General features: G+C 34.8%; 1 protein-coding gene across 1 annotated transcript; it reads left to right on the top strand.

Annotated features, from left to right (window-relative positions):
- On the top strand, positions 1-23,404 carry LOC140056492 (uncharacterized). The gene is made up of 10 exons (XM_072101876.1): positions 1-678; positions 9,570-9,693; positions 10,552-10,598; positions 12,376-12,496; positions 14,100-14,195; positions 15,377-15,517; positions 16,445-16,649; positions 18,317-18,437; positions 19,500-20,106; positions 22,360-23,404. Exons 1-10 carry the CDS (start codon positions 287-289, stop codon positions 22,834-22,836), a joined length of 2,331 nt encoding a protein of 776 aa, XP_071957977.1. The 5' UTR covers positions 1-286; the 3' UTR covers positions 22,837-23,404.
- Positions 23,405-23,620: the final 216 nt, after the last annotated feature.

The raw sequence follows: 23,620 nt of genomic DNA on the forward strand, positions 1-23,620 counted from the left end.
CGAAAGCTTGTTACTTTCTTTCTGGTTTTACTTAGCTTTTTTATAGGTCTACTCTAGGCCTATAATATAAAATACTAAAATATTGGTTTTCAAAGCTAGTTTCATTGTATCAGTTAACCATCCAATAGGGGGCGGAGACATTTTAAAAGACCGCGCATGCGCTATGTATGACAGGCACACCGTCGCCATCTTTGGAAGTTTCTCGGACAGCTGGAATTGAAGGTGGAAAGTACTCCGTTTTTCAACTTCCAGCGTAATTTAAACAGTCCGAAACAACTTTCTTTGGATGGATCCACGTATATCTTGGTATCAGCCCGAACAACTAGGACCAGCAACATATCTTTGGACTGAAATTTTTGATAGTGCCAATCAACTTCATAATCTGCAAATCAATGAGATGACCGCTGCCACAGCGGCCACCACAGGCACCGATTCGAATAAAACCGGCCCTGGTAGTCGCTCTCAGGATTTTATACCGCTGCAATCAAACGCCGATTCATCAAGTAAAAGATCGGTTTCAAACGGACATAACCTTATAGACAGTAGGAATAATCATATAAGTAAACGTAAACGAGATAATATAGCCTGTACTTATGATTGGAATCACTCAGAGAATTTGGTAGGGGGCGGAACGCCATGGAAAAGCAATGGAAAAAGATATGAAGAGGGCGTTATTGGGTAAGGTTGGAATTTCCCAACTTCGTTTACAATAAAAATATTTATTTTAAATGTTTAATTTATAAATATAGGTATAGGCCTATGTACTGTAAATTTAAATAAAGAAAATGATTATGTAAGATAGGCGTAAAGTATTAGGTTAGCCCTCCTACCTACTCTATAGGCCTGTAGTAGCCCTACCTACCTACTAGGCCTGTAGTTAAAACTGTAAAATTAATTTTTTTTTTAAATCATTATTTGGCACACTAGGCTAGGCCTACCAGTAACAAATTTGAATGCTAAACAATTTTTTCTACATCGTAGGCCTACAGTGTAGGCCTACGATATATTAATGCACTTGTCAATTGTATGACCCACTATACGACCCCCGGGAGAGGTGCGTCATTTGTCCGATGTGCATCATACTTTTGAATACCATGACGCACTCGTGCGTCAAAAAGGTGACTTACCTTTAGGTGACCATGACGCACCCATTTTGACGCACTGTGACCATGTTGTTTATGATATGGTGGGTGGTAAAGTGACGGACATTGACACACCTTGTTCATTGATGTGACGTACCATCTAGGTTTTTTGACGCACCCCTGTGTCAGTAATTATTTGTAAATGACGCACCTCTCCCGGGGGTCGTATAGTGGGTCATACAATTGACAAGTGCATAAATACAGTACTGTAGACTCAGGTCAACGCATTAATAAAACGCCGTTGCTAAAGATACGGTACCGTATCCATGCTTTTAAAAACTAAAGGTACGGTAATTATAGAGGGCGCTTCCGTTTGCTAAAAGTACGGTAAAATTGCATTCCTAAAACTCGTACCTAAATATAAAATTCGTTCCTAAATATAAAACTCCTTCCTAAATATTAAACTCCTTCCTAAATATTAAAAACCTAACCCTCTAAATATAAATCTCTCTTAAATTAAAAACTGAAAAAAAACAATAAACCTAGTTTCTTACTAAACTAGGCTACACAGCTGGCTTGCAGAAAACCAACGCAATAACCTATTTGATTAACATCCACATTACATAGCGCCCTCTATAATTACCGTACCTTTAGTTTTTAAAAGTATGGATATGGTACCGTATCTTTAGCCATAACGTTAATAAAACGCTGTGACTAAAGATACGGTACCGTATTCCAACTTCAGTTTACTAAACTAAAGGTACGGTAAAATTGCATTACGTCATAATCAGCCAATGGGGTGGTGGTACTTGAGTGACGTCATTGTGTATAAGGACTTTGGATCATTTTTTTTCAAATCGCGTCTGTACAGTAGAGAATGCTTATCGGCGGCGCCAGGCTGCACATGTATGTGTGTGCGTTGATGGTTTTTTTTTTATTCGGCCTATTTAGGCCTAGGCCTATATTTTTTATTACATTTTGTTTACAGATGGTGACCATAAACAACAAGCAAATGCGGACAATAAAGGGGCCCTCAAATACTATGATTTATTTAGACAGTAGCCCCAGGGCTGAGTCACAGAAATCAGCGCACACATGCAGCTAGCTGGCCCCAGCCTGGCACAGCTTTCTCTACACAAACAAACTCATATGAGGTTATAGTACGTAGTAAGTAGGCCTAGGCCTCTTTTGAAACGGTTTTCTGTATTCTAGAATTAAAATCAACCTGTTTTGGCTTTTCAATAATAACAGACGTAGGCTACATTTAGTTTTTGTCACACACGACGGCGATAATAGCGATAAATGAAGCATAATGAAAATGCGGTTGATCACTGTTTTCGCGATATGAAAAAAAATCCAAAGTCCTTATACGATGACGTCACACACGTACCCCATTGGCTGGTTATGACGTAATGCAATTTTACCGTACCTTTAGCAAATGGAAGTTAGGATACGGTACCGTATCTTTAGCCACCGCGTTAATAAAAACTATTGATCTAGGCTGTATCATTGATGTCCAATGTACCTGTACTGTAACTACAACAATACTCAACAATTAAGACCCAAAAAAAATTTCCCGCTGGTTGAATATTTTGAATGTCGACTGAAAGAAAATCATTGACGTTCATCAAAACATTTTCCAGAAAATAAAAAAATATTGTAAAAGATGATACGAATTAAAACCTGATAACATTCTGATTTGATAGATATACTGTACTTTTAGTCTCGGTTAATTTTTTTTTTTTTCATTCAAATTAGCTCCTTGTCAAGTAGACCAGGTTCCCTTTTATTACACACACTGTAGCCTATGTAGCCTACAAAGTTATGTACGAAGATAAGATTTACATTCCTACAATGTTAAACTCTGCACTATCTACAGGATTAATTGTTCCTATACAAAAGAAGATTTTGTAAAAAAAGTTTTGTATAATTGAGGTCATTACGCCAGCCTTGGTAAATTCACCTAATAATAATATTTGTTTTTAAAAATTTGAGAAAACTACGCCTCCAGATTCAGACCTTGATTTAAAAGGAGCGCCATGGCGCTGACGCTCCTTGGCGCTCCTGAAAACGATCAAAGGAGCGCCTAAAATAGCGCTCCCCAACCTGTTACAGTGCGTCATAAAAATATCTATAATGATAAGAATATTAACCCCGAATACAACAAACAGTCTATATATAGTCGCGCAAACGATCTTTGTTATGGCTACCCCCGATAGGCTAGGCGCGCCTACGATATTTGATGTTGCGAGAAAAATATCGTAAACAATTCATTCTAAATATAGTATCAGAACGTTCAATCGGTAGCTCAAAAAGACTGCCGTCAGAAGACCGTAATTATACAGACCTAGTTTTTTTGGTCACATGGCATGAAATGCGACACTCTCTGCTTTACCGCAACATCTCACATGGTTTTTTTTTAACTCAGTATGTGAGGGTGGCTGCCGACGATAAACAGTAATTAAGATCGTGTACCTGGATTTTGTGTCACATGACATGAAACACTCTCTCTGATCTTAATAACTGCTCACATGTTTTCCCCTCCAAATTCTGGTCGGGCCTTTTCTTATACACATGTCGCCTTTATGTTAAATCTTATAGTAATTAATATGGAATATATATTTATTTTGCATATATTTTGTTGGTGTCCTACTCCTAGCCTAGGTGTCGTTGTTTTTATAATTCGCTAACCCAAGGTAGGATTAAATAATTTATAGTGTAGGCCGCCGAAACTAGACTAGATAGATAGCCTCGACTCTCTCTCTCTGCGAGAGCTGAGAGGTCCACGGACCCGATGTCGTCTCGTCGGCGGATTTCCGTCCAAATTAGGATAACCGATGCGTAGGCCTAGCTAGGGTGGCTACAAAAATTGACGTCTACTATCTTTAGATAGGATTTTAATTAGCAAACAATACATTGTTTGTTTGCATTGTCCATGCTTCTAAAGTAAAGGCGATGACAATGGTGTTTACTAACCCTACGAACCACCCTAATAATAATAACAATACATCGTAGACTACGTTCAGAGAACAATGACCTACGATGAATTTTACGTGCGAGAGTACCATTTCCGGCCATCTAGAGGTGTCATTTATCAAAATTCGGCTCGCCACAGGCCCAACCATGGTGGGCCTGTGCCTCGAATACTTAATCAAAATAATGGCTCTCCTCAACATATTGAGGAGAGCCATTAGGAGCTCTCCTCTTATTTTTATAAATCAAGGTCTGCAGATTGCTAGAAATTTGACTCGTAATCAATATTACAGCAAATACATACATACTGTATAAAACATGATGGTGTTTTGCATTAAAAATAAGGGAACCATCCTTGTAAAAAATATGTGTGGGGGTGAGAGGAGCTACTGTATGAGTAAATAATCAGTATCAGTAAAATGTATGACCCATTTATTTTTTAAATGGACTTTAACAGATAAATGTTTACAGTAGGCAATTCATTAGAACATTGGCCCAAACACAACCAGCTTGATGATAGGCAGACCATTTAACCAGGGAAGAGTACGGTAAATAAGGTTTAACATGGGCTGCTTTAGTTGGTGGTATGTTTTCATATGATTGCTGATTTTTGGAGAACAGATTAAATCTAGCGTCAAACATGATCCCCCTCAGAATTCTGATACGTTCAAAACTGAGAAAGGGCTGCGATGGACTTAGACCAGATTGAATATTTCATATGTTGTGTATATAATACTAGATTAAATTTTTTCACCAAAAAGCAATATACCATTAACCGGAGGACTGGTTTTTAATTTTCTCAGTATAATAATTACGATACAAAATTACAAGCAGAATGAAGAATGATTTCCCTCTTATTTCAGGGCATCACGTATGCAAAACCCAGGAGAGCAACAAATCGCTCTCCTCAAATCACCGAGGAGAGCAATTCGCTCTCCTTGCAAAAATTTTAAATCGCTCTCCTCAAGTTTAAGTTTGATAAGTTTGATAACTTTATTTCGTCCACATAGGAAAATATTTTGAGTGCTTTTCACAAAATTGTACAAAAATTCATAAAAACGTTTCATATAAAAAAAATTAATTACAATATTTAAAAACACTATATATGATTTAACAATGTACAAGTATGAACATAAGACTACAATTAACTAAATAAAAAATAAAAAGCTGCAATACATCAAAAATTTCAAAAATTATGCAAAATCATTTAACAGTCTAATAGAATACGGAACAAAAGAATTAAAATATCGCATAACCCTACTATTGCACGATCTCAGCACATTTAGTCTTTTTGATCTCATTTTAACATAATGTTTATTTAAAGGGTGGTTTGAGTCGTCGCATATTTTCATAGCCTTATTTCTTATGATTTTGTTGCAAAGGTCATCCAAATTATGTCTAGATCCTGTGATCCTACCTACTTTATTTAATATTCGTTGTAATCTGGTTTTTTCTTCTGTTCTACATCCACAGAACCAGGCAACACAACAGAAAGTGAGCACACTCTCAACAATCGAAGAGTAAAATAAATTTAATACAGTTCTATCTACCCCATAATTTCTCAGTTTTCTGAGAAAGAACAGTCGTGTATTTCCTTTTTTTATAGTATTTTTACAGTGTTTCTCCCAGCTAAATTTGTTATCAACAGTCACACCTAGGTATTTGTAGCTTTCAACAGATTCAATTTCCTGATTATTAATTTTTAGGGGAGCCAGAGCAGTACATTTTTTTCGAAAATCAATTATTACTTCTTTGGTTTTCTTTTCGTTTAGTAAGAGGCAATTTGCCTTACACCAATTCGAAAAAGCAACGATTTCATCATGATATTCAGTTTCACTAGCTCTGTTTTTTAATAGGCCAACAATGGCGGTGTCATCCGCGTATTTTAAATAATGTATGCTACTAGAAGTTGACTTACAGTCATTGGTATATAAAATAAATAGGAGGGGGCTTAACACACATCCTTGGGGTGATCCTATATTTGTGTTGATCACACTCGACTTATAGTTACCAAGAGATACCTTCTGTGTTCGATTGCATAAGAAACTTTCAATCCATTTAATTATGGATGGGTTCACCTCTAGCTTAATCAACTTATCTATTAAGATGGCAGGATTAAGGGTATTAAATGCTGAGGAGAAGTCAGCAAAGGTAACTCTCGCATAACAACTTAAGTTATTTGTATGCTGGTTTAGCAGTTGGGTAAGAGTTAGTATCGCATCATCGACAGATCTGCATGATTGGTATGCAAACTGATATGGATCAATTAAATGGGATAAGGGAGTAATAATTGAGTTACACATAAATTTTTCAAAACATTTCATCACTATCGAGGTTAAGGCTATTGGGCGGTAGTCATTCAAAATCTTAGGGTTTGGAATTTTGGGTACTGGAATAATAGATGCATCTTTCCAGACCGATGGTACAATATGATTATCTAACGACAGTTGAAACAGTTTGGTAAAAGGAATAGACAGTTCATGGGCACATGTCCTCAGAATACAGCCGCTAATGTTATCAGGACCACTTGCTTTATTTCGTTTCACTTTTTTGAACAACTTTTCAATTTTCCAAGGCTGAATCTTAACTTGTTCGCTAGTAATAATATTTGAAGTCAGATTGGTACAATTGGTAGGACTGGCATTCTCAAATCGCGCAAAGTGCTTGTTTAGGTCATTAACAAATTTATCACCGTCATTGTATAGCAAAAGGTCCGTCTTCTTTTTTGCTTTAACACCAGACATAATATTCATACAATTCCAGGCCGCCTTGGCATCTCCAGATTCCATGGAATTTTCAAGCTTTCCTTTAAATAAATATTTTGCTCTTTTTATCTCATTCTTTATTTCTGCTTTTATAGATTTAATGCGAACTGTATCACCACTTTTAAAGGCATTTGATCGTTCGCGAATGAGTGCTTTGACTTTATGCGTAAACCAAGGCTTCTGATTTGGATAAAAGGTGACACGTTTAGTTTCAACACATAATTCCTCGCAAAATGAGATATAATCATTCACAACTTGTACTGCTGAATTAAGGTCATTTGCTGTATCAATAAGTGTTGACCAATCAGTAGACTGGAAACATTCCTGTAGCTTTTCTATTGCCTCACTATTTCGAACTTTAATTATTTTCCTGGTAGGCTTTTCCGCTCTAATTTTTTGTCTATATGTTGGTAATAGGGTAATGACGTTATGATCAGAACTTGCAATAGGAGCGTTGATCATACATCTATAGGCTTTGTTTAAATTACAGAAACACTGGTCCAGGATATTCCCGTCTCGAGTAGGTTTATCAACGTACTTTTTGAAAGTAGGCAACGCTTTCTTTATTTCTTTGCCGCTGTGGTTTATATCTCCAACTACGAATTTAGGGGAATCAGGGGATGCCTCTGATATATTACTCACAGTATCTCCGACAATACGAGCGGCTTCATCCGCATTTGCGTCGGGTGGAACATAGATCAGGATCACATGGATTTGATTAAACTCCCTAGGAAGGTAGTACGGTCTGAGCGTATGTAAATATGTAAAAAAATTACAATGTTTGAATTTGACCACAAAAGTTAAATTCTATTGGTTGTGCTACCAAAAAAAAATTATTAGCGCACACTGCCGCTATAATCTATTATATTATAATCTATAAATCTTTTATTAATAAATACAGGGCTGAAAATTAACCTTTAAACCATAGTGGCCAGCAGGGCCAGTTGAAGTTGAAGGATGGTCGCCCTTATTAAAAATGGCTGGCCCTTATTAATTTTGTGTACATTTTTTTTTTTGCCCAAGGGAATTTATCCCCACCCCTCCCAATTATATCATTTATTACTTTTGATAATTAAATTACTCTCCCCAAAATTCCTCCCTCCCCCACTCCCCTCCCACACCCACATTCACACACAATATTTTCCGTGGGGATCGTCATTGAAAAAAATCAATCCAATTTTTTGTATGGCCTGAGTAGGCCTAGATTGGGTTTCAGGAGCCTGCCTGGAGAATCCTGACCAACATGTCTTTAGCCTACTAGGCCTAGCTTTCTAGCCTAGCTTGTTGGCCTACTACCTGTATTTCATAAATTATACAATTCTAACATGCAATAGCCATTAAAATATTGATAATAAGTTACAAAGTATCATTTTAAAATAATTAAGAAAGATATTTAATCGTGTTTACATGTGTCACACATGCACGCACAATTTGGGGAGAGCTACCTTCCTTCTAGAAAATGATGACGTCACACGTCAGCACGTGTTTTGAGGAGGATTTGAGTGACCAAAATTGGTTGGAACTTTTGAAGAAATAATCCATCAATGACATAATTAAAGCAACTAAGTTTTTAAATAATAAACATTATATTTAGGCCACCTATAATGTTTCCTTTTAAAATTAAATATATTTTATAAACTCGTTCCATAAAAACATGCAGTAAGCATAAATAAGGAACAATTATTGGTTGCTGTAAAGGAGGTATTTCTATGACACCGTACTGGATGCATTATGAGGCGATGAAGTAAACTCGTCCTTGAATGCAGGCAGGGGAATCCCCTTGTTTGGTACCTAACCTCGCACTGTAAGATGGAGCGTGATTAATTGCTCTCCTTGAAGGTTGTTGATCGCGCTTGCGATCCTTAAAAACGAGGGACTGCTTGTAGCTTTTCCATCATATCGGGAGATTACACACGTCACGTGTATACAAAAGTTGTAGGTCCGGTCAGCCTCGTGTTTTATTAGTAGACTAGATAGCTAGCTAGCTAGACTCTGTTGTTGTTTACTTTGCTTCGTCGTCGTCGAGTATCACTCCGCCGCCTTCTCGAGCTTTTATAATTTATGATGATCGATTGTCTAGGCCTGTCATTGTAAGCGTTTTTCACATTTTTAACTTTTAAAAATCCACGTGTTTTTAGGCCTCTTGACAGAAAAATCAACACTGTCAAAAGCTAGGCTCTATTTTGAAAATTAAGGAGCGCAATAAATTGCTCTCCTCGAAGCCTGTTGAGGAGCGCGGTCGCGCAGGCGCTCCTTATAAATGATGCCCTGTTATTTCTTTCACATATTAACAACAATACTAAATTTCAACATGGTAAAATGTCCATACTGTAAAGTAGATCAAGATCTATTATTTTTCAATAACTCTTAAAGTACTGAGTTAAATGCATAAGTTTCTATTAAACATGAATAGAAAGTAGTACTTCTCCATCACTTGCCATTTTTTTTTTCATGTTTCTAGGAAGAAGAATCTGAGGTCAAATTTTAAATGGCCTCAAATCTTAAAAGTTGCCATACAGTACCAAGTTTTATGCTTCTAATTAAATTTAGTATTTTGGGTCTAACTCTAAGGAGCCTTACTAGGTGTCTCTGCATTTGATTATAAAATTATACTGTATACTGTAGTTAACCTGTACAAGAAGAATTTCATCAGTGACAATATGCAGTAAACTATATTGATTGCAAATCTAAATCTGGAGATACATTTTCATCTATTTACAGCATAAACTTTTTCTCATTTTTTTTTTAGCCTTCACAACGAAATACATGATTTTTTCAATTTTATGAGCCCAAAGAAAGAAGAGGGTTTGATGCGATCAGAAGTTGTAAACCGTGTCAGTGAAGTTGTTCGGAGTATATGGCCAGAGGCTCAGGTGTGTATTGTATACTGGGTAGTTTAAATTTGAGACTATAGATAATGCTATTGTTCAAGGTTTTAACCTTGCAAAAAAATACAGTTACTTTAAAAGTCCTGTGTATTTTGAGCCCTAGGCTGTTTTGATTTTCCAGCATGCCATGTCATGTTTATTGATATTTCGTTTTGCTTCTGTGATGCGTCTACATTTTAATTGTTAACAGTATATTTTGGTGTATTATTATTTGACAAATGTTTAGGGTATGTCTACAGCATGAGTGCAGAAATTAAACAAAATGGTGTCCACTTTGTGAATGTATCTTACTCACTGTAGAGCCACGTTCAAAAGTTTATTACAGTAGTGCCTTGTTTTATTTATTTTTTTGTATTCAGTCAAAATTAATTATAGACATAATTTGGCCTATATGTTTGTACAGTAAGTACTATACTATAGACAATTGTACAGTTTTTGTGTATAAAGCGCTTAGAAACATTGTATTAGGCGCTACAGTATATAACCATTATTAATATTAGTTATTCCTGGATGGTATGACCTCATCAAATAAATTAGGTCATAGACATATTTGGTTATTTCATTTGGTAACCAAAACCACTTCATGGCTGTCACATGTTTATAATAATCTTATCATCTTTTAATACTGTGGCTTTCCCATATTTTTTTAATTTGTTAATAACTAATGTGTTTTTTAGTGTATCATTATGTTTTGAATTCTATTGGAACATACAAACTGTGTAAAAAAAAGGAGAAACAAATAACTTATAAATTTTAATTTGTTTTTGGGTCAAAACATTGAAAAAGCTACAATCCATGTTATATTCCTCTGTAATAATTCCATATTGTATGTTTCTTTTTCAGCTTGAAATTTATGGCAGCTTCAAGACAAACTTATTTTTACCAACAAGGTAAACGAAAAAACAATTCTTTAGTGTAAAAATACAAATTAGTTAATGCTGAACTTTTCTTACACACCAGAAACACTCACAAACCCAGATTTTTAAAATTAAAATTCCTCAATTATCTTATACTGTATTGGTAATTTCAAATCCATTCTGGAAACCAGAATATTTTTACTAGCCCAAGGTTGACCGAAATGTGTACCATAATAAAATTATTTTGTAAACTACAGAACTACTGTATTGACACATTTCTTCTAAACCACTAGTAGACTGAGTGTAAGATTTTTCTTTGTCACTATCCTCCAGTCTCCAGCTGTTGTACTATTAAACATTTTTTTGTTAGGATATTTTGCAGCAAAAAGCTTAACAAAAACAACTAGATTGAAGTTGTGAATACCGTATATTTCGGTGTATAAGTCGCACCTGTGTATAAGACGCACCCCTAACTGACAGTAAAATATCGGTATTTTTTATATCGTCGATGTATAAGACGCACCTTATATTTCATCAAAACAATGTTTTTTTAAATTGTAATCAATATTATTGTAATAATATATTTTGTTATATCTACAACGGCGTCCTTTATTTAGGTTTTTTCTTACCTAGGCTCGGCCGTGCCCAGCCTTAACAAGTTCTTTCTAACTTGTTATTCATGAGTTTTGCACCCGCAACAACATCGAGTGCATGACCGTGTGTGTAACACGATGTACGTGTGTGGGCTAGCCTCGCTCGATCATTTTGAGAGGGCGCACGTTTTCACGGACAATCGTATTCGATTAGTATCTATGTATCCGAGAAGTGTGTACGCTAGGTCCATGCTATAATCACCTGGAGAATATACTAGTCGAATACCGTACACCATGTGGCCGCCCCAAGAAGGGCTTGCGCTAGGGGTACGGCGGTCGGCGATCGTGCGTATAACTATAAATAAATACTATTCCAATCGATCATACGTAAACGTTTACAAATGAAATTTATCGGAGCGCCTAAAACCGCTCCATAATGAACAAATCTTTTCATCATATTTAGTATAACATCATGCTAAAATGCCTTGAAAACTAGGCAGAAGCAGGTTGCCGTTACGTTAGTATACTGTAGCTAGGCCTAGCCTACTCAGGCCTAGCAAACGAGGTGACGATATGCCAATATGTACAATCTGTGTGGTGAGGCATTTATGTTCGGTGTATAAGACGCACCCTTAATTTAGAGGTCAAATTTGCGTGTCAAAAGTGCGACTTATACACCAAAATATACGGTATTCGGATTCTAGTAAATTCCACTAATCTGCAGTTCTCTAATCACAGGAAACGATGAATGCATTTAACAACAATAGATGGTCATTAATAATAAAGCCATTCTTGAGCGAGTTCAATTCTAGACTTGAAACAATCATGTCATCCTTGAAAGCTGCTTAATTACTCTGTAATTTTCATCCTAGGACTTTGATTATGAACTTATTATTAATTATGTTAAAGTCCCATTCCCTTAACTAATTTAAGGTCACAAACTACATTGATTGATATATTTGTTTTTCTTCTGTAATTCACCCACAGTCGCTATTTTCCTTTCATAATAGACATGCGCAATAATTTCAAACAAACAAACTGCGCATATGTATAGCTGCTTTTTCCATGAATATTGCGCAATAACAACAAACACGCTGCATTAAGATGTTTTTGACTGTGATGGGGAAAATCAAAAACATTCAAAACGCGAGTGAAAAATCTATTTGTATTACACAGTATTTCCATCATTTTCATAATCAAAATGTTTTTGTTATTAGTGACATTGACCTTATGGTGTTTGGTGAGCTTGGAGAAAACCCTTGCAGTCGTCTGGGTACTGAACTGGAGAAAGGCAATGTCGGAGAGCAGAATAGCATCAAAGTGTTGGATAAGGCATCTGTAAGTGGTACTTTAATTTACAATATTCACTATAGTCTATCAAAATCATGAGGAAACTTTCCCTCTTACCAAATTTCCAACTTTTGAACCAGGTTTTGCCTGACCTTGATAGTGACAGCCTTAATGACTTTACTCAGCATGTGACCTCATTAAATGCTAAATGGATTAAAGCATGTAAGCTATCTAGGTATTTCCTGTGAACTTTTTTACTGAACATTAAAAAAAAAAGGCAGCAACCAAAACACTCAACAAAATAGAACTGAAACGAATATAAAGTAACAAAATCCAAATATTTATTCATTTATATAACAACATATTTATAATATATATATATATATATATATAGGACGAAACGACTTCTCACAATCGGTATAGGCTTGGCCGGCCTTATTGCTAGGCTAAGGTCGATTGTAATTAAGTACTCAATCCATCATATCGTAGCCTACAAAAATCTAACGAAGATACATGGCAGTCCATACGTGGAACTCCTAGGCTAAATATCGGATTAACTGTAACAAAATGTGTTAAATAAGGTTTTATTTACATACTCGAGCGAGTGACTTCCATGACATAATACCACTACTAGGCCTAGGCCCGGCCTAAAATATTCATTTTTTTTATATGAATGCTTCGCCTCATCTTGGCTTTCTTCGGCATTATTTTCAAAATACTGTACACATGTTTGATGGAAAGCCCACATCACACGTGTTTTGTCGCGACAATTGTTTTGTTTTTGTACGAACATAATACCTACGCTACAATAAAGTAGTAATGTATATACTGTAAACAAAATTAATTGTTCGATTTTATATTTTAATACATCTTAAATAAAGGCAAAGGTATTAAAAACTACATACAGTATTGTTTTTAAAGACATTTTATTATTAATATTAATACATGATAATTCAAAAACAAATCACTGTACCACGCTTGTAAAATATTCATACGCCAAGACCTCGTGTGTCGTCTCTCTGCTGGCCGGCGATTTTCTCCACAGCCTGGAAATCGTGATTTTTCAACGAATTCTAACTTCGCGTAGAATTAATCAATTTTTACGATTTGAAATTGCTGATATATCACTTTTTCTTTTTATTCATGGTTAAACAAATGATATTACTATTATTTTATAGAAAAACATATTTTCAAACATTCAGTCACTTCATTTGACCATGAGAGAGTAATTTGATCGGACACATTTTCCCAGTGATTTATTGACACTTCGTAAGGTCGCGCGGCCTAGTCTTTTGATGTGTAATGCGATTAGATCGATTAAACTCAGGCAAAACCTGGTTTCAGTACCCGTCTAAAGCATCATTTGACGGGTAGAGTGGTAAGAGGGAAAGTTTCGGCATGTGTACTAATTCTTACATGAAAACTACTCCAATTTTGTAGGATTAGCTTACACCTGATTAAGTTGTTCTCACAGAAAATGTTTCATTTTGTGCAAAATTTTAGTTATGTACTAATAATACTATACTTACCTTTTCATGTTCAGTAAGGATATGTTGCATTTATTGGAGATTTCTTTGATTTGATTTAAAAATTTAGAATTGATTAAATGAACATAATAATACAAAATTGAGGTTTTTTTCTGTTTTCGCAGGTACCAATTGTAAAAATGACTGACCGTTTGACCAAGGTAAAAGTGGACATAAACTTCAATCGAAGATCTGGCATCGATGGAGCATTTTGGATACAGGTATAAAGGGAAAATGTGTAAACTAAGTTAAATTAGAACAGAAGTAAGGGCTGGGAAACTGATGAAATAGGTATAGATTATGTTGTGATACCCACAGCTTAATGTCCCATCCAAAGGATGATAGATGTTATAACGCAGGTCTTGTATTGACTTCATATCTTCAGTTAAGATTTTATTATATCTTCAATGGGTAGGAATGGTGTATGTGTCATATCGTAAGGTAACAGTTTAAATACGTTTGGATGGAGGAAACATAGACACCCACGCTAGTGGATAATTATGCAAATTGTCTAAAATCTTTTAAAATATTTATTTAGATGATATAGTAGTACTAGTTACCATTCTATTAAAATATATAGATACGAATCCAGATTTTGATATTGCAAAATGTAAACATTTCAATGGAAGTTAGTAAATAAACATCATTATACCATTCACCTACTTTTAGTTTAACCCGCAACGACAACAGACAAATCATTTATCTGACCCTGTCGCATAATTTACGTACTTCCTATAAACAAAATAAATGACACTGGCGCCTGAAATAGAGCTGTGAATTTATCGGATTTAACAAGTTCCTTCCTGAATGCTACAAATTATTTTACAGTATCCTGAATTTCTGGTTGTAAATTATCCAGCAGATATAGTAATCACCTTATTGAAAATAACCACAACTATGGTTATTGGTATCCGTGTTTGGGTTTACCAATTTACTAAGACCAAAAAAATGTGATTCCTTTTTAAAGTGTTATTTTTCTAATCGTTTTGACCTTTTCATATATTATTATTATTACATTGATTAAATTTCAATGGGGACAGTACACTCAAAAAAGGTCTTCAGCAATTTTCATTTCATAAAAAAATTTTGGAAATTCCGATTGGAAAAACCAGAGTTTACATTGTGTACATAACCACTTATTATCAGCATTTTGTGTGTTCAAATAAATTTGTTGTTAGTAGGCTAATCTCTTTAAATAAACAACCAATCATGTGCCTTGTAAAAAATCGCAAATAAAAATTAATATTCTGAAGTAGTCCAAATATTTTATTGATTTAAAAAAAAGTTGAAATGACTCGGTCAAAAACTTGTCCAAGTATAATTTCAATTTTTTGGTTTCATTTATAAATAGAGTTACATTTGTTATTATTTTAATTTATTTATTCTGTTTGTATCTTTCTAGGAGTCGTTAAAGGATTTTCCCAGTCTACGATATCTTGTGATAGTACTGAAGCAGTTTCTGTTACAGCGAGACCTGAATGAAGCTTGGACCGGTGGCATCAGCTCTTACAGTCTCATACTCATGGTTGTCAGCTTTCTGCAGGTATATAAATAGCTTAGATTCTAGATAAACATGACTTATTAGGGAGCTTTCGCACGTTAACTTTACCGAATGACGTCAACATTCTACTGGTTTGCATAACATTAACAACATAGTTCGGCGAACAGTTGCATTAACATACTTACAGTAGCTCGTTTTAAAAACGCAACACATGTGTCACGCACACAACATTCACCGCTTGCATTAAAACAAATTGTGGGGAATACTTTGGGCCTAGATTGCCTAGCTACTGTAGGCATATGTTTAAACTTGCATATTGGCAGATAATTCTATTTTTTGTCTTAATTAAAAACATAACTTTAATTTACCATTTTTTTATTGACGCCATTTTTGTAGAAATAAAGTTGCCGCAGCTTGCGCGTTCCATGTTGAAAAATATCGTTAACTCCCTATTATTGGCATACATAGTGTGCTTGAGTTCAGTTGTGATCATTGTTTAGTCAAACATGACAATTTTTTGCATAAAATTTAAATTATGCAGTTGAATTGTTTCAGCCACTTTGTATTGGGTACTCAACACAAGTATTAACTATCCATTATTTCTGCACGTTGGGCAAATAACTGCTATGCTGCATTTCTTTTATTTTATTTGTATCGTTTTGTTTATGTTCTTGCCTTCACCAAGTTTTGTCCGTCCATTCAAGTAGATGAGGAATCTTAAAACATGCCTCCCATTTACATGGACTTGTTAGCTATACAAGAATTTAAGCATGTTTGCATTTTAGGGACGTTTTAGGTAAAATTGAAATTTAAAAATATTTAAGTATTCTCACTCCTGAGGACAATTAAGGTATATGGACAAAACTTTGAGAAACTCAACATATCTTTTCAGAAGTATTATACCTGGTGTACCGCAAACTGTATCAACATAAAAATATTTGTGTAATAATTAATTTTTTCTCTTATCAGCAACATACAGAACCTAAACCCACCAACCTGGGTGTCTTACTCATAGAATTCTTTGAGTTGTATGGTCTGCACTTTAACTACTTAAAAACTGGCATAAGAGTTACAGATGGCGGCAGCTACTTTTCAAAAGAAGAAATGCAACTGAATTCAACCAATGGATTCATGCCGTCTTTATTATGTATAGATGACCCAGTTAGCACTTCAGGTACGTGCATGGTTAATTTTGTATTAGGCCTACAATAAAAAATTGTGTATGATGTAGGTGGTGTTTTTACAAATTATTAAAAGACACTATCCATAAAATTGTTGATGTTTTGTAAAAACAATGCATACATATTACTCTAAAAACATAAAACCAGGTCATTCCTTGTTTTAAATGTACGTTTTACGTTTTTATGGTAAACTATGATAAAAAGAAACAATGCTCGTGTCTAATGTCCTCTCATGGACGGTCTTGCTAGCCTTAGTTTTGTAGGCCTAGCTGGTAAACAGCAGTAACGTACGAATGAACATCTTATTCTAGATATATGCCTAGCCTAACGTTGTCTAGCATTGAAAGTGGCTTTAGCATTGTACATTATAGACACTATATAATTATTACATTTTAATTTAAACTAGCATTCGCAGTACTATTGATTATTTTGGTCATTTTGATATACCATGTGTATGTGTGCGTTCTTTGTATTAATAAACTTTTAATATAATAACCAATTTTAGTTCTGTCGTAACCAGATTTGTTTATTTATCAGATTTTAATCAAAATCATATTAGAAGTTTCTGGTAATTACTTACATTGGAATAGAATTTCTCTTAATTATTCAACAACAATATAAAATGGATGAAAATGCAATTTTATATTAATAATAAATAATTAACACATTAATTCATACACTTATCGTAACAGATTGAAACAAAACAGTAGAATTAGAAAAAAAATCTGAAATCTAAAACTCAAAATGAATGAAAAACAACTGAATATGTAAACACTGCCAATTTCATTTTGCTAATTGACACAGTAATATAATAAGTTAGCAATTAGGAATAAAATGAAACAAACCGTATAAGATATATACTATTTGTGTGCCAATTATAATGGTCATCTAATTAGCATATGAGTACAAATGAAATGCACTACTGTACACGACCTTGACCTAGTCACAACCTGTCTAGGCTCCTGCTGCAGATTGTATATGCTCAATTTAATTACTAGCCTTGTGTTTGTGAATGATTTTGAATGAATATTGTAAATAATCAAATAATAATTTAAAATCGTTTCAAAAACATTTCCTCTCATGTTGCTATTGTTTTTGACTGGCACCCTTCTTCCATCCAATTTTTCTTTAAGAAATATATACACATTACATTCGTCACTGCAGAATTTATAAAATAGTCTAGTATTATTCTTATAATAATAAGAAGTGAGCCAACTCAAAAAAAGTGCACTAACAACAAAAGCTTGTCCAGAATTTAGAAATCAAATCAAACTTTTTAGTAGTTCTAATAAAAAGAAAAAACTCAACGTTTTGTGTAGTATTGTAGGCTATATTTTTGTATTTAAGTACATATATAAAAATATATATTTTTATATTTTTTTAAACATAGTTCATCCGTTTTTCTTTTTCCATAAAAGTTTTTTTATAATGTTTATATGAGGGCCCCTTGATTGTCAGCTTATGCTGTTTAGGGTCACCCTCACTAAATAAGGTTTAATAAAATAAAATTTATCGTTATTATTGTTGATGAAATGAATAATGAAACATAATTAAAAATATGTAATACTGTCTTATTAGTAATAATAATTGACCTAATTATTATTCATAATAATAATGTTTGGGTGACGATGCATTAAATTCCATTGTTTTTATTTTGAAGGCGGCGATGCTGCTAGAAGTTGTTATGGTATATTTGAAGTACGTCGTGCATTTGATTATGCATACAAAGTTCTTACACGAGCTGTGCTTCCGCATTTGGACCAGGAAAATAAAGGAAACAGGTACTTAATATTTTTACACATAATAAAATGAACAAGTTATATAATATACTTTTTTTTTCAACTTGCTATCATTAATTTCAGCAGTCTTGAAGAAAAATATTTGACATTTTTTGATTTAACATGTTTTTAGTCACATGCATGCATCATGAAAAGGAAAGTTTTCTGTGATTTGTCACCACGCCCATTGGCTATGATTTCATAATTTTGTTGCTTGTGTTTGGGTACTTGTTATATTGTGCCTAGGTAATAGAGATAACTATAGTATAAGTAAAATATATGTCCATTGTGTAATATCCGTTTGTTCTAAATACATGTTTATGAGTTAAATGGAACTGTTCCGTTTAATGAGGCAGTTTAGATTTTGAATGTGCGGTAGTCATCCCACTAAATATTTATAAAAAGCTAACTTCAATAAAATCGTTTCCATACAATACAATTAATAATGAATGCCATGTGATACAAAATTACCAAATCAAAATATGAATAAAAATTTTACACTAACATAAAAATTCAAATTTTGATTTTTTTATTTTTTTATTTGGTGGGGGTGGGGGAGTAAAAGGTAAGTTAATTGTGTCTTGGTTGGGGATTACTGAGTAGGATTAGTGGTTTAAAGAACAATTACCACTTCCACATATCTTTTCAATAAGAGGAAGCTTTAAATAATAAATTTGGTTCACACTGAGTTTGATTTGAGACACAAATGTCAATCATAAGCTATAATTAAGAGTGAACTCATAAAAGAAAGAAATTCAGGAAGTCGTAACTTGTCACAATCGTACACATTTTATTTAGTTGAAAGCTTTTCCTTTCAATTGTAATTGCTCTAAATAAAGCCAAATCTGACCACATGATATCATCATTAATAAGTGTGTAGGCCTACTGGAGTAGCAGTATAAATTATACAAAATTATTACTGCAACTTTAGCTATAGTTGCGGGAGGATGGGGTTTAATTCAAGGTTAACTGAAAATTTAGGGATATCATGTTTTACGTAAAATGTAGTTCCTTCTGTATTAAGGTTTCAATATTTGTTAATAATTTAGTGTCACTTATTTTCAGCTACCTTGGGAGAATTATACGTGTTACTGACGAACTTGTTGAATATCGTAATTGGATTCATGAAAACTGGTGTCACAAAATTCCTGCAACTCCATTGATAGCTCAGTTGCCAAATTATGCAAGCTCTGCAACTCCTTCAAGGCCTCACAGTTTCCACGCTGGATACAGTCACAGCCAAAATGAACCAGACAGATCACCTCGAACATCAAAAACAAACGATAGACTTAATTTGGAGACGTCTATACGTAGTAAAATTGTAAAACCTACAACTCAAAGACAAACACTTCCACTTAGCCTTCCAACGCCAAAACTCTCTGATCAGTCCAACGAAAAGAATGCTGATCATTATTCATGCAGTGATTCGTCTATGTTAGAAAAATATCCAAACAAAAACAATCATAGTAATAGGACTACATGTCCGTCAGAAAGCACTCATAAGCCAGATAGATTACCGGATGATAAGGTTACCCAACAGGTGGACCATAATTCACCAACTCATAAATATGCAAATATTGTTTTGCAACCTACTTGCCAAGACTTGGAATCTAGTTCATCGTCGTCATCTCAAATGTCGACACCAGAGATGATGTCAAGTTCAAGCGATACTGTAAGTTATTATTAACAAACATAAAGAAAATTAGGGTGGGTGCAAACACTGGGTGCATAACTACATCCCTCAACAGGGCATCACGTATGCAAAACCCAGGAGAGCAACAAATCGCTCTCCTTGCAAAAATTTTAAATCGCTCTCCTCAAATGTTTATGTAAATATGTAAAAAAATTACAATGTTTGAATTTGACCACAAAAGTTAAATTCTATTGGTTTTGCTACCCAAAAAAATTTATTAGCGCACGCTGCCGCTATAATAATCTATTATATTATAATCTATAAATCTTTTATTAATAAATAATATTGTATGAAATTTATATTACAAATTTATGAATAATAAAACTGAGGCAATTTTTTCTAATGTTTATTAATATTTACAAACGTGTCTTTAGCGTAATTTCTAGTTGATTTTCGTATCGCTCTTCCGTCATATCGGGAGATTACACACGTCACGTGTATACAAAAGTTGTACGTCCAGTCGGCCTCGTGTTTTATTAGTAGACTAGATAGCTAGCTAGCTAGACTCTGTTGTTGTTTACTTTGCTTCGTCGTCGTCGAGTATCACTCCGCCGCCTTCTCAAGCTTTTATAATTTATGATATCGCGATCATCATCAGGCAGGGGTGGCGCCTGCGGCCACTTGAAAACAAAAACAAGTGTTGGCAGCTAACCTCTAATTATATTTATATGTCATGGATTATAAAAGTAACAACAACAGGTATCTTGGCATGCCCAGGGCTGAAAATTAACCTTTAAACCATAGTGGCCAGCAGGGCCAGTTGAAGTTGAAGGATGGTCGCCCTTATTAAAAATGGCTGGCCCTTATTAATTTTTTGTACACATTTATTTTGCCCGACAGTATGTATACTGTACCTCTCCCCTAAAATCCCCCACACCCACCTTCACACACAATATTTTCCGTGGGGATCGTATTATTCTACAGTAAAAAAACTCAAGCCAATTTTGTTATGGCCTGGGTATATTGGGTTTCAGGAGCCTGGAGAATCCTGTCCTGGCTGGCCAACTATGCCTTTAGCCTAGCTTTTCTAGCCTAGCTTGTTGGCCTAGAAATCAGACAGAAAACCTGAAAAGTATTTACCTGCAATTCATAAATTATACAATTCTAACATGCAACAGCCATTAAAATATTGATAATAAGTTACAAAGTGTCATTTTAAAATAATTAAGAAAGATATTTGATCGTGTTTACATGTGTCACACGCACGCACAATAGGGGAGGGCTGAGAGAGCTTCTAGAAGATGCTGACGTCACACGTCAGCACGTGTTTTGAGGAGGATTTGAGTGACCAAAATTGGTTAGAACTTTCGAAGAAATAATCCATCTTCAAAATGACATAATTAAAGCGGGAATTAAAGCAACCAGCAGCTAAGCTTTTTTAAATAATAAACATTATATTTAGGCCTCCTATATTAATGTTTCCTCTTAAAATTAAACATATTTTATTAACTCGTTCCATAAAAACATAAAGGGAAAAATTATTGGTTGGGACATGATCTTCCTGTAAAGGAGGTGTTTCTTTGACACCGTACTGGTTGCACTATGAGGCGATGAAGTAAACTCGCCCTTGAATGCGCGCAGGCAGGGGAATCCCCTTTGTTGGTACCTCGCACTGTGAGATGGAGCGCGATGAATTGCTCTCCTTTTCGAAGGTTGTTGATTGCGATCGCGCTCGCGATCCTTAAAAACGACGGACTGCCATTAGGCTTGTAGCTTTATAACTTAGCTTATATATTATTAGCCTAGGCCTAGATTGGTTTTAACTTTTAAAAATTCACGTGTTTTTAGGCCTCTTGACAGAAAAATCAACACTGTCAAAAGCTAGGCTCTATTTTGAAAATTAAGGAGCGCGATAAATTGCTCTCCTCGAAGCCTGTTGAGGAGCGCGGTCGCGCAGGCGCTCCTTATAAATGATGCCCTGCCTCAAACATTGCACAAATGTGAATGTTTTTTTTTCTTTTAAACTATTTATGATATAATCTAAAAGGTAGTAGAGCTGTAGCTTTGTAATTAACTTGCTTGCCTTCCAACCCCAAGGTCTAGGGTTTAATCCTGACCGCGAGTGCCGGGTTTGAACTCGCAACTATTTTTTTAAGCATGTTAAATTATCCATTTATCCATCCTGTAATTGGGAAATTGCTCGCTGTTGGATGCGTATGAAATGTTTTTAAAATTGTTATAATTGTATATTCTACATTAAATACAACCATAGATATGTTTCTTTTAACATAGGATTCCGAAGTGTCATCGGTCACATCATCTTCTTCAAAAGACTTATTAGATTCTCCACCAGGACAGTCAAAAATTGAAAAAGGTAATTCAAAGACACCTTCTATGTCGGCCTCAACGGCACTAAGGACTGGTGCTCCTAATGCACCAACCTTTGCGCAAGTAACGATGTCTCAACCAACAAAGCCCTCTCCAACATTCAAACCTGTGGACAAAAGCACTAGTAGAGAGAGGAGAGTCAATAGTACGAGTTCCGTACCGGATTATCCTTCTGGTGAAGCATCGAATTGGGGCACTACAGCCGTCTACACGCAAGTCACCACAAGAGTTTACAAGAACCGCAATCACCAGAACACAAAGTACCGATCAACAAACCCTCCAAATGCAGGTGCCAATAACGCTTTAAGCCAACACGGTAGCATGAAGAGAACAAAGCGAAAATCTAAAAAAGAGAACAGTGCCAGTGGAGCAAACAGGTGATCCAACGCACAATGTATGATGAAGGAAAGTTTAGAAACGTGGAAAGTGATGCAAGATTGCGTGAACAGATACCTGTTCGGAGTTTTTAGATCCATCCACAAACATGGTAAAACCTACACCAAGACAATCACCCCGTTGTATATACATTCTAGTTTTAACAAGGTGTGCAATATGCAGGCGAGTGCTATGCAAACACGAGAAATGACGAGAAAGGTTAATCCAGTAGTTGAAAGAAGATGTTTCCATTGTGAAGGAAAACCAAAAAAAAATGTGCATTTATATCCTATATATGCCCCTATAATATCTTCATTTCTTGATTTTATTTTTATATTTTATTATTTACACTCACCATGAGTGAATAATATTATGAGATGTGTTTTGTACGTAGTTTTAACCAAGCTTTTTGTGATGCTTTATTAGTTTTAAAAATGTATTCTTGGGTTGGGAGGAGGAGAGAGCTACCATGTAACAAATGTATGGTACCGCTGTACTAACTTGACTTTACAATTAAACATAACAATGGTAGCCCAGTGGTCTAATGGTAGGGCACCTGTATATAGGCAAGACAGTTGGGCTCAGTTGGGGCGACACATGATCATGTTTTAAATTAAACATTAGAATTTATATAGCGCCTTTCCAAAGTCCTAATTTTGTATTAAACTATTAAGATTTCCCTCATCAACTCTCAGATAAAATGTTTGTGTTTTACATCCAATTGTTTGTACTGTTCATATTAATTAATATATAAATTAAAACAAAGTAAAAAAAAAACTTAATACATTTT

This window comes from Antedon mediterranea, chromosome 8 (assembly GCF_964355755.1).
Source record: "Antedon mediterranea chromosome 8, ecAntMedi1.1, whole genome shotgun sequence".
In the NCBI taxonomy this organism is placed as follows: domain Eukaryota; kingdom Metazoa; phylum Echinodermata; class Crinoidea; order Comatulida; family Antedonidae; genus Antedon; species Antedon mediterranea.